Source organism: Oncorhynchus nerka, unplaced genomic scaffold (assembly GCF_034236695.1).
Source record: "Oncorhynchus nerka isolate Pitt River unplaced genomic scaffold, Oner_Uvic_2.0 unplaced_scaffold_1018, whole genome shotgun sequence".
Lineage (NCBI taxonomy): Eukaryota > Metazoa > Chordata > Actinopteri > Salmoniformes > Salmonidae > Oncorhynchus > Oncorhynchus nerka.
The window spans coordinates 177,816-190,535 of NW_027040285.1; the positions used below are offsets into that span (position 1 = coordinate 177,816).

General features: G+C 40.4%; 1 protein-coding gene across 2 annotated transcripts; it reads right to left on the reverse strand.

Moving 5' to 3' along the window:
* Positions 1 to 204: 204 nt before the first annotated feature.
* On the reverse strand, positions 205 to 12,333 carry LOC135570234 (zinc finger protein 501-like). Of its 2 annotated transcripts, none has more exons than XM_065016344.1 (2): positions 11,633 to 12,333; positions 205 to 1,038 (listed from the first exon to the last, which is right to left on the reverse strand). In XM_065016344.1, exons 1-2 carry the CDS (start codon positions 12,078 to 12,080, stop codon positions 263 to 265), a joined length of 1,224 nt encoding a protein of 407 aa, XP_064872416.1. In that variant the 5' UTR covers positions 12,081 to 12,333; the 3' UTR covers positions 205 to 262. The 2 variants fall into 2 exon arrangements, with proteins under 2 accessions (XP_064872416.1, XP_064872415.1); XM_065016343.1 differs by having other exon boundaries at positions 205 to 1,041.
* Between the last annotated feature and the right edge of the window lie 387 nt (positions 12,334 to 12,720).

Sequence of the window (12,720 nt, forward strand, 5' to 3'; positions counted from 1 at the left end):
CCACAACATTCTGTAGTTGGGATACGCACACCGTTCCAACACAGAAAAGCTACCTTTTTTAATATACTTAATTACCATTATTTGGAAAATTATTTCACTCATATTGTAATTAATTATACGTCATAGAAATCTGGGAAAGCCATGCACTTACTCACTCCATATTCAATTTATATTTTAAAACAAAAAATAAATCATACAAATGTATTTTTGAGTCCAATTTCTATAATTAGATTTCATGTATAGCAAAAACAAAAACACATTCTCAGTCAAAAATATGAGACAATTGTGGGAGCACAATGTGTGTTTTCTGATGATTTTTAAGTCCATGTGAGGTGCTATATCTCTTTCCACACTCGGAGCATTGGTATGGCTTCTCCCCTGTGTGTGTTACCTCATGGACTTTCAGGTGCCCTAACTGCATAAATATCTTTCCACACCGGAGGCACGGATAACTTTTCTCTACAATGTGGATTCTTTCATGCTCTTTAAGTTGTTGAAACCATGTAAATTTAATTCCACAGTGGGAGCATTGGAAAGGCTTCTCCATTGTGTGTCTTTGCTCATGTTCTTTCAGGTTCCATAAATTCTTAAAACTCTTTTCACAATGAGAACAGTGGAAAGGTTTTTCCATAGAGTGTGTCCCCTCATGTCTTTTCAAGGACCCCGATGAGAAAAAATTCCTTTCACACTGTGAGCAGTGGTAAGGCTTCTCTCCTGTGTGTGTCCTCTCATGTGATTTCAGGTCCCCCCGTTGGGTAAAACTTCTTTCACACTGGGAGCAGTGGTAAGGCTTAGAGTGTATTTTTTCATGTTTTTTCATATATTCTGATGAATTAAAATTCTTTCCACACTGAATGCATTGGTAGGGTCTCTCCTTTGTGTGTGTCCTCTCATGTCGTTTCAGGTTCCCAAACAAGCTAAAACTCTTTCCACACTGAGAGCAGTGTCGTCGTCTTTCTGGTTTGGACGTCTCTGGGTCTGGTTCCCCTGAAGCACTCTTCAAGCTGTCACAGTGAGAGTCTGTGTCTGGTCTCTCCCCTGCTGAAGACAAACAGAGAGTTTAGTTAAACAGAGAGACCTGAATGAAACCTCCACATAATAACAGTCTTCCTATGAAGTTTAATCTAGACGAGAGCTTGTCATCACAGAGTGGCTGTAGTGCTTTGTAAACTAATAAAAACACTATTAAACTTAGTGGTGTTGTGCATTTATTAGACCTAATGGGTAAATAGACTAGTCAGTATAGGATACATGTATTAGACTAGTCAGTATAGTATACATGTATTAGACCTAATGGATAAATAGACTAGTCAGTATATGATACATGTAATAGACTAGTCAGTATAGGATACATGTATTAGACCTAATGGGTAAATAGACTAGTCTGTATAGGATACATGTAATAGACTAGTCAGTATAGGATACATGTATTAGACCTAATGGATAAATAAACTAGTCTGTATAGGATACATGTATTAGACTAGTCAGTATAGGATACATGTAATAGACTAGTCAGTATAGGATACATGTATTAGACCTAATGGATAAATAGACTAGTCAGTATAAGATACATGTATTAGACCTAATAGATAAATAGACTAGTCAGTATAGGATACATGTATTAGACCTAATGGATAAATAGACTAGTCAGTATAAGATACATGTATTAGACCTAATAGATAAATAGACTAGTCAGTATAGGATACATGTATTAGACCTAATGGATAAATAGACTAGTCAGTATAGGATACATGTATTAGACCTAATGGATAAATAGACTAGTGATGGTATTAATGACAATTTTAAAAGCGTCTATGAAAATCTATATAAATCTGAATTAAACAACCGTTGGACTGATCGTCATTATTAGACTCAATACCCCTGAAGCAACTATCAGCAGACAAAACATTGATCCTCCCTCCCCCCCAAAATACTAGACACTTTTAAAACATTCACGTGGAGAAAAGCACCAGACTGCTTTGCCATAGAATTGTATTAACATTCTGGGAAAAAATAGCACCCCTATTTACTCAGACTAACAACACACATGCAACTCAACAAAAATATGAATGCAACATGTAAAGTGTTGGTCCCATGTTTCATGAGCTAAAAATAAAAGATCCCAGAAATGTTCCATACGCACAAACAGCTTATTTCTCTCAAATGTCGTGCACAAATTTGTTTACACCCCTGTTAGTGAGCATTTCTACTTTACCAAGATAATCCATCCACCTGACAGGTGTGGCAAATCAAGAAGCTGATTGAACAGCTTGATTATTACACAGGTGCACCTTGTGCTGGGGCCAATAAAAAACCACTCTAAAATGTGCAGTTTTGTCACAACACAATACCACAAATGTCTGACATTTTGAGGGGGAATGAAAATGAAATGAAAATGCACGGCTCAATGTCGCAAGGGTCTGTACACAATTCCTGGAAGCTGAAAATGTCCCAGTTCTTCCATGGCCTGCAGACTCACCCAGAACATCACCCAGTTTTACTTCACATTATGGAGCATGTCTTACCTTGCTTCAAAGTAGCCGAGGCAATATCTAACCATAGAAACACGGAGGCTATTATTTATAAATACTGTCTCATATGTCAGTGAAACCAGCATTTATAAAGACGGCCTCATGTCAGTGAAACCAGCATTTATAAAGACTGCCTCATATGTCAGTGAAACCAGCATTTATAAAGACGGCCTCATATGAAACCAGCATTTATAAAGACTGCCTCATATGAAACCAGCATTTATAAAGACGGCCTCATGTCAGTGAAACCAGCATTTATAAAGACGGCCTCATGTCAGTGAAACCAGCATTTATAAAGACTGCCTCATGTCAGTGAAACCAGCATTTATAAAGACTGCCTCATGTCAGTGAAACCAGCATTTATAAAGACGGCCTCATATGTCAGTGAAACCAGCATTTATAAAGACTGCCTCATATGAAACCAGCATTTATAAAGTAGGCCTCATATGTCAGTGAAACCAGCATTTATAAAGACTGCCTCATATGAAACCAGCATTTATAAAGACTGCCTCATGTCAGTGAAACCAGCATTTATAAAGACTGCCTCATATGTCAGTGAAACCAGCATTTATAAAGACGGCCTCATGTCAGTGAAACCAGCATTTATAAAGACGGCCTCATGTCAGTGAAACCAGCATTTATAAAGACTGCCTCATATGTCAGTGAAACCAGCATTTATAAAGACGGCCTCATGTCAGTGAAACCAACATTTATAAAGACTGTCTCATGTCAGTGAAACCAGCATTTATAAAGACTGCCTCATATGTCAGTGAAACCAGCATTTATAAAGACTGCCTCATATGTCAGTGAAACCAGCATTTATAAAGACGGCCTCATGTCAGTGAAACCAGCATTCATAAAGACGGCCTCCTGTCAGTGAAACCAGCATTTATAAAGACGGCCTCATGTCAGTGAAACCAGCATTTATAAAGACTGCCTCATGTCAGTGAAACCAGCATTTATAAAGACTGCCTCATATGAAACCAGCATTTATAAAGACTGCCTCATGTCAGTGAAACCAGCATTTATAAAGACTGCCTCATATGAAACCAGCATTTATAAAGACTGCCTCATGTCAGTGAAACCAGCATTTATAAAGACTGCCTCATATGAAACCAGCATTTATAAAGACGGCCTCATATGAAACCAGCATTTATAAAGACTGCCTCATATGAAACCAGCATTTATAAAGACTGCCTCATATGAAACCAGCATTTATAAAGACTGCCTCATATGAAACCAGCATTTATAAAGACTGCCTCATATGTCAGTGAAACCAGCATTTATAAAGACTGCCTCATGTCAGTGAAACCAGCATTTATAAAGACTGCCTCATGTCAGTGAAAACAGCATTTCACTCCTATTCTATTGGTTTTCATTTCGTTGTCCAGAAGTCAAAGGCACAATCCTAGACATATTATCAACCCATCCTAGTTGTTGCAGCTTTACAGGCAGAATTCTGGTGGCAGAAATTTGAATGGTTCGCCTAATTTCAGTTTGTGGCGAAACAAGTCGATGAATAGTGTAGAGCAAGGGTGTCAAAGTCAAATGGACGGAGGGCCAAATAAAAAAATCAGCTACAAGACGAGGGCCGGACTGTTCGAATGTTCATTGAAAAATTTTTAAATGACGCATATAGTCTAGTGAACCTAATTGAACCTACTGAAAACCTAACAAATATATTACAATATGATCAGATAAATAAAGCAATATTTTCTTATGGCTCTGTCAGTAATCTTTAATTTTCAACAGACACAAAAGACAAATTTCCTTTATATAAATATCCCCATAACATGAACATTAAATGAAAGAAACCGGTATTCAAGGCACCATCAGTAGACTATATTTTCTATTTTAGCAAAAGTGGGCAATTTACTTCAAAGAAAAAACAATAATAGCAATTTTCTATCATCCACTCAACTGAAATATTTTTAAAATATAATTGGATTGAAATACAAAAAATAAAGTGCAAAAATCTATTAATCAAAAACAACACTTTGTTTAAGGAGAAGTAACATGCAGTGAAAACAAATATTAAATTTTAACTTTTAAACTTGAACTGAGTAAAAACTCTAAATATGTGATTGCACAGTAATGTTCACTTGTTTGAGGTTGAGGGTGATACTTGGTGGTGTCCCATCTTTTCCACAAGTTCATCAATGTTCGGGGTAAGGCTCTGAGCTGAAGAAATCCTCAGAATTGAGTGGAGGTGTTCAGCAGTAAGTCGACTTCTGTGTGATGTTTTGTTCAGGTTCATCAAAGAAAACAGTTGTTCACACAGGTATGTGCTGCCAAACATAGACAACGTTTGAGCAGCCTGGATGCGCAGCTGGGGCATTGTGCCGGGAGGAAACGGGCGAACTCCGCAGCACCCACTGCCGCATATTTTGCCCTCAGTGCATCATTGCATTGGAGGTCAATCAACTCCATTTGGAGGTTTGGTGGTGAGCTTTCCACGTCAACAGCAAATGGGTTACCGAGCAGTTCCAACCTGCTTTTTTGTGCTTCAAAGTCAGCAAATCGGCGTCGAAAGTCAGCGGCAAGCATACCTATTTTATCAGCCAACTGTGTGCTCGGGAACGCACTGGTAGAGAGCTTCTCTTTCATGGTCTGGCAGCTGGGAAAGTGGCTCAAATTTTCTTTCCGCATCTGCGTCTCCCACAGAGTCAGTTTGGTTTTAAATGCCTTCACTGTACTGTACATATCAGAGATGACACGATCCCGACCCTGCAGCTGCAAGTTTATTGCATTCAGATGACTCGTAATGTCACACAGAAAAGCCATTTCACACAGAAACATTTCGTCTCGGAGTTGTGTTGTGTCTTTCCCTTTGCTGTCCAAGAACAGACAAATCTCCTCACGAAGCTCGATTAAACATCTTTGAAGCACCTTTCCCTGGCTTAGCCATCGCACCTCTGTGTGATAAGGCAAATCACCATGCTCCGTTTCTAACTCCGTCAGAAATGCCTTGAACTGGCGGTGATTCAAACCTTTGGCTCTGATAAAGTTAACTGTGCGCGTGATGATGCTCATTACATGCTCCATTTTCAAGGCTTTACCGCACAACGCTTCCTGGTGTATGATACAATGATAAGCTGTCAGCTCACCTGTCGCGTTTTCCTCTTGCATCTTTTCCCGTATCTTCGCCACCAGTCCGCTCCTGTGTCCACACATCGCAGGTGCTCCGTCGGTTGTCAAACCCACGAGTTTTTCCCAAGGCAGCTCCATCTCATTTACACATCTTGACACCTCTTCATACAAATCATGCCCCGTAGTTGTGCCATGCATAGGACGTAAAGCCAAAAACTCCTCTGTCACGCTTAGGTTGGAGTCCACTCCGCGGATGAAAATTGACAACTGGGCAATGTCAGATGTTTCCCCCGTCCCCACAGGAGGCATTTTGTCTTTGGTGCATGTCGGTGCTCTCATCCACAGCCAAGGAATATGCAATAAAATCTTTTCCCTTTTTCACAAGCTGCTCTTTTAGATTGATGGACAACTGGTCTACTCTCTCGGCAATGGTGTTTCTGGCTCAGACTCACATTTAAAAAGAGTTGCCTTTTTTCTGGGCAAACTTCGTCACAAACTTTAATCATGCAGTTTTTGATGAAATCCCCCTCCGTAAATGGCCGGGCTGATTTAGCGATCTCTTCTGCCAAAATAAAACTGGCCTTGACAGCAGCCTGGCCTTGTGATTTGGCTTTTTTGAACAGAGCCTGTCGAGATTTGAGGCCTCGTTTTAATTCCTCTGCCTTTTGTAGCCTTTGTTCCATGTCCATATTCTTGTTTTTGTCCGCGTGTTTCGTTTCATAATGTCGTCTCAGATTATACTCTTTCAGTACCGCCACACTTTCTCCACACAGAAGACACACAGGTTTTCCAGCTACCTTCGTGAACATATACTCCGACTCCACCTTGTTTGAAACCCCCGGTTCTCAGTATCCACCTTCCGTTTTGCCATTTTTGATGGGTATCTGAAAGTTAATTTTACTGTGATGCTGACGACTGCTGTGCCAATAAATATTGAAATGAAGCAGCCTACTGCTCGGTGCGTCACCTTTGCATTGTGGGAAATGTAGTATTGGTGCGTGTAAAAGATCTGCGGGCTGCCGGCTTGCTGCGGGCCGGTTCTAATAATAAATCAAGATCATCCCAGGGGCCGTAAAAAACCTTCTTGCGGGCCGGATGTGGCCCGCGGGCCTTGACTCTGACATATGTGGTGTAGAGGATCATTGTAGCATCTAAACCGCTGTGAAACATATTTTCATTAACTAAAAATATAGTATTTTCAGCTGTTCGAAGCTGTTGTGCGAAACCCGAAAGTAAAACGAGCAAAAAGCGAAACTTAAGAGCGAGGAAGCATAGAAATAGATCATGTCGAACAGATCTACAGCTTCTTAGACTTGTTTTAAATGAGAATGGACTATATTTCTATGTGAATTTGGTCAGGGGTGCCTAAAAAGCTTCCTACTGCCCCTGTACATTTCCAACAAATATTTTCATATCCGTCACATACACAGAGGAAGAAAACATTAGAAACGTTCTTTCCATGACAGACGGACCAGGTGAATCCAGGTGAAAGCTATGATCCCCTTATTGATGTCACTAGTTAAATCCACTTCAATCAGTGTAGATGAAGGGGGAAGACAGGTTAAAGCTATGATCCCCTTATTGATGTCACTAGTTAAATCCACTTCAATCAGTGTAGATGAAGGGGGGGAAGAAGGATTTTTAAGCTTCGAGACAATTGAAACATGGATTGTGTTCAGTGCCTTCAAAAAGTATTCACACCCCTTGACTTATTCCACATTTTGTGGTATTACAGCCTTTATTCAAAATTGCTTAAATATTATTTTTCTCTCACCCATATATCTACACATAATACTCCATAACGACAAAGTTATTTTTCTGTTGACATTTTTAGCAAATTTATTAAAAATGAAATATCTCATTTACTTAAGGATTCACACCCCAGAGTCAATACATGTTAGAATCACATTTGACAGTGATTACAGCTGTGAGTCTTTCTGGGTACGTCTCTAAGAGCTTTGTATTGGATTTGCCCCAAACATAACACATCGTATTCAGGACCCTTTCTTCTTTAAGGTTGCTGCCCCCTATCATCTTCAACCTTTTTAACCTGTCTCTCCTCTCTGGGGAGGTTCCCATTGCTTGGAAGGCAGCTACAGTGGGTCCTTTATTTAAAGGGGGAGATCAAGCTGATCCTAACTGTTATAGGCCTATTTCTATTTTTCCCTGTTTATCAAAAGTGTTGGAAAAACTTGTCAATAATCACCTGACTGGTTTCTTGATGTCTATAGTATTCTCTCTGGTGTGCAATCTGGTTTCCGCTCAGGTTATGGATGTGTCATTGCAACCTTAAAGGTCCTCAATGATGTAAACATTGCCCTTGACACTAAGCAATGTTGTGCTGCTATTTTTATTGACTTGGCCAAAGCTTTTGATACGGTAGACCATTCCCTTCTTGTGGGCCGGCTAAGGAGTATTGGTGTCTCTTAGTGGTCTTTGACCAGGTTTGCTAACTACCCTTCTCAAAGAGGGTAGTGTATAAAGTCAGAAAATCTGCTGTCTCCGCCACTGCCTGTCACAAAGGGAGTACACCAAGGCTCAATCCTAGGCCCCACACTCTTCTCAATTTACTTCAACAGCATAGCTCAGACAGAGGAAGCTCTCTCATCCATTTATATGCAGATGATACAGTCTTATACTCAGCTGGCCCCTCCCGGATTTTGCGTTAAATGCTCTACAACAAAGCTTTCTTAGTGTTCAACAAGCTTTCTCTCCCTTAACCTTGTTCTGAACACCTCCAAAACAAAGGTCATGTGGTTTGGTAAGAAGAATGCCCCTCTTCCCACAGGTGTTCTTACTACCTCTGAGGGTTTAGAGCTTGAGGTAGTCACCTCATACAAGTACTTGGGAGTATGGCTGGACGGCGCACTGTCCTTCTCTCAACACATATCAAAGTTACAGGCTAAAGATAGATCTAGACTTGGTTTCCTCTATCGTAATCGCTCCTCTTTAACCCCAGCTGCCAAACTAACCCTGATTTAGATGACCATCCTACACATGCTAGATTACGGAAACAAAATGTATAGGTCAGCAGGTAAGGGTGCTCTCGAGCGGCTAGATGGTCTTTACCATTCGGCCATCAGATTTGCCACCAATGCTCCTTATAGGACACATCACTGCACTCTATACCTCTCTGATAACCGGTCATCTCTGTATACCCATCGCAAGACCCAATGGTTGATGCTTATTTATAAAACCCTCTTAGGCCTCCCTCCCCACTATCTGAGATATCTACTGCAGCCCTCATCCTCCACATACAACACCCGTTCTGCCAGTCACATTCTGGTAAAGGTCCCCAAAGCACACACATCCCTGGGTCGCTCCTCTTTTCGGTTCGCTGCAGCTAGCGACTGGAACGAGCTGCAACAAACACTCAAACTGGACAGTTTTATCTCAATCTCTTCATTAAAAGACTCAATCATGGATACTCTTACTGACAGTTGTGGCTGCTTTGTGTGATGTATTGTTGTCTCTACCTCCTTGACCTTTGTGCTGTTGACTGTGCCCAATAATGTTTGTACCATGTTTTGTGCTGCTACCATGTTGTGTTGCTACCATGTTGTGTTGCTGCCATGTTGTGTTGTCATGTGTTGCTGCCTTGCTATGTTGTTGTCTTAGGTCTCTCTTTATGTAGTGTTGTGTTGTCTCTCTTGTTGTGATGTGTGTTTTGTCCTATTTATATTGCATTTATTTATTTTAATCCCAGGCCCCCGTCCCCACAGGAGGCATTTTGTCTTTTGGTAGGCCGTCATTGTCAATAAGAATTTGTTCTTAACTGACTTGCCTAGTTACATAAAGGCTAAATAAATACATCTATAGTTCATTTCTTTGCCACATTATTTGCAGTTTTGCTTTAGTTCCTTATTGCAAACAGGATTCATGTTTTGGAATATTTGTATTCTGTACAGGCTTCCTACTGTCAATTAGGTTAGGTTAGTGTTAGTGTTGTGGAGTAACTACAATGTTGTTGAGCCGCTGGGGCGCTACTTGGCTCATCGTGCTCTTTAGTGACTCCTTGTGGTGGGTCAGACGCCTGCAGGCTGACTTCGGTCGTCAGTTGAACTGTGTTTCCTCTGACACATTGGTGCAGAGTTAAGCGGGCGGGTGTTAAGGAGCGCGGTTTGGCGGGTCATGTTTCGGAGGACACATGACTCTACCTTCGCCTCTCCCAAGCTTAAGTATCTTTAAAACCAAATACTTTCTTGGCTTATTTCTCTCGTATTTTTCCATTTGAGCCATTTTCATTAAGGTATCTTTTACTCAGGTATGACAATTAGCTACTACCCCCCTGCTTGTCAATGAATCCAGGAATATTTTGGTAACTTTGTAGAATTATTGAATAGAGGAAAAGCCAACGTTGAGTTCTTGAGAGACGGTTTTCCAGCCGGAGTAGGCAGCGTTTTTTCAACAACTGTATTGGCTGCTGGTTCTGTCGGGCCAATTTGCAGTTAAACACGAGTTGGTAAATTATTTTAGGTTCACAAGACATTGAACTAATACATGTCCATGTATTGTCAGTAAAATTTCACTAAGGTCTAACGTTCTGACCAATAACAGTTGATTTGACGCTAAATAGTTAACTAGATGATTTGAATTGCCTATCTAGTTCCTCTGTTGTCTGATAATTTTTAAAAACTTGTGCATGCGGACAAAGCAAAGTTAATAAGCCCTATTTTTTTAAAATTCTAAATTATATTACCTTTATTTAACTAGGCAAGTCAGTCAATAACAAATTATTATTTACAATGACGGCCTTGACCAGGGGAACAGTGGGTTAACTGCCTTGTTCCAGGGGCGGTTGAACAGAACGGCAGATTTTTTTACCTTGTCAGTTCGGGGATTCGATCTAGCAACCTTTATGGTTACTGGCCTAACACTCTAACTGCTAGGCTGCCTGACCACCCCAACAGCCTTCCATATGCTTCGGTTCAGCTGAACTAACCTAACGATCTAGCAACCTTTACGGTTACTGGCCTAACACTCTAACCGCCTGGCTGCCTGACCACCCCAACAGCCTTCCATATGCTTCGGTTCAGCTGGCGAACCTAACGAGTGTGCTCACATACGTACTATTAAGGAGAGTAGCCTAAAACTGCAATAGTACTGTTTGTCCATCTTGAGATGCCGTAGGCAGTATACATTTCTTCAAAATGGTCAGAATTAATCTAAGATATACTGTTTATACAAAAGTATGTGGACACCACTTCAAATTGGTGAATTTGGCTATTTCTTTAAGTCTCTATGGATAAGAGTGTCTGCTAAATGACTCAGTACTGTAAGTCTCTCTGGATAAGAGAATCTGCTAAATGACTCAGTACTGTAAGTCTCTCTGGATAAGAGTGTCTGCTAAATGACTCAGTACTGTAAGTCTCTCTGGATAAGAGTGTCTGCTAAATGACTCAGTACTGTAAGTCTCTCTAGGTAAGAGAATCTGCTAAATGACTCAGTACTGTAAGTCTCTCTGGATAAGATTGTCTGCTAAATGACTCAGTACTGTAAGTCTCTCTGGATAAGATTGTCTGCTAAATGACTCAGTACTGTAAGTCTCTCTGGATAAGAGAATCTGCTAAATGACTCACTACTGTAAGTCTCTCTGGATCAGAGTGTCTGCTAAATGACTCAGTACTGTAAGTCTCTCTGGATAAGAGTGTCTGCTAAATGATTCACTACTGTAAGTCTCTCTGGATAAGAGTGTCTGCTAAATGACTCAGTACTGTAAGTCTCTCTGGATAAGAGTGTCTGCTAAATGACTCAAAAGTAAATAGGCCTACCCCTGGGGAACGACAGTTGAACTAAGCTCATTGGGCTTTTATAATTATCCTAGAATCAATGGTTAGGGCTGTTGGCCACACGCATGTACCATTGGCCATCTTCTCCTTTAACAACGCATACAATACTGAACAACATATTCAAGTGTAGAACTTCAGTAGAATTAAAAGTTCCTTTAAAAACACACAGCCTAGTTCAACAACTGCAGAGCTTGTGTCCCCTGTTTTTAAGACAATACTCACTGGTATTAACAGGATCTTCAGTCTCTTCCTCCTCTCCATCTTCATCCTCCTCTGTCACCCCCAAAACATTTTCCCCCTCCTCTTTTATTGAGATAGCCTCCTCTTCCTCTTTTACTCCAAAAGGTCCCTCTTTTTTCACTAAATTCCCTTCTTCCTTCAATGTTATGGCCTCTTCCTCCTTTTTCATTCTGAAAGCTTCTACATCCTCCTCTTCCTCTTCCACTGTGACAGCCTCTATCCCCTCTTCCTCTTTCACTCCAAAAGGTTCCTCTTCTTTCACTGTAACAGCCTCCTCTTCCTCCTGTTTTATTCTGAAAGCTTCTTCCTCTCCTTTCACTGTAATATTCTCCTCTTCATCTTTTACAATAATGTTCAGCCCCAGAGCTTCTTTCTCCGTCCAGTAGACATCCTCTTCTTTAACAAGGGGGCAGTAGCTTAGTGAACTCATATTAGCTAGCTAGCTAGCTAGCAAGCATTAGCAACTAGCCTAGTGCTAAACTCAGTATGAATTTAACAAATATGCTTATTTAAGTAAACAAGCAAATTACATGCAAGTTAAGTAGTGTATATGTAAACATAATTTTGTTTAAAACACTGAGATTCATATAAACACAAATGGTCGAAAGAGCTTCAATGTTTAGGTTTTGTGTTTGCTTGCAAGCTAGCGAAGTGGTTGAATCAGTAGCCGTGTTGTTGTTGAAGAAGCCCCGTCTACTAGAATACACGTCACCAAGAAGCATCACGCCCCGTCCACTAGAATACACGTCACCAAGAAACATCACCTGAAAGACACGTCGCCATCTGCTGACTGGACTGGGTAACGCTGTTCAATGAAATAAAACATTCTGGCAAACCAACTTCACAAAAAAATTATTGGCAAATAACCAGATATGTTTTCTCTTACTTTTAAGTACCTTTAAACAGATGTAGAAGCTGAATATGAATATGTACATAATTAATAAATACTGTTATGAAAAGATAATGTGTTAAACAATGATCTGTTGTTGTTGTTGTTTGTTATGTTTTCACCTCCGGAGTTTTTATCTCGATGAGAGCATTTTATTACTTTACAGGGGAAATCTGCAGTT

Coding starts and splice junctions, on each gene's coding strand:
- LOC135570234 (XM_065016343.1), bottom strand. CDS start 12,080: ATGAGTTCACTAAGCTACTGCCCCCTTGTTAAAGAAGAGGATGTCTAC. Junction 1,042..11,632: donor TGAAGATCCTGTTAATACCA/GTGAGTATTGTC, acceptor GTTTGTCTTCAG/CAGGGGAGAGACCAGACACA.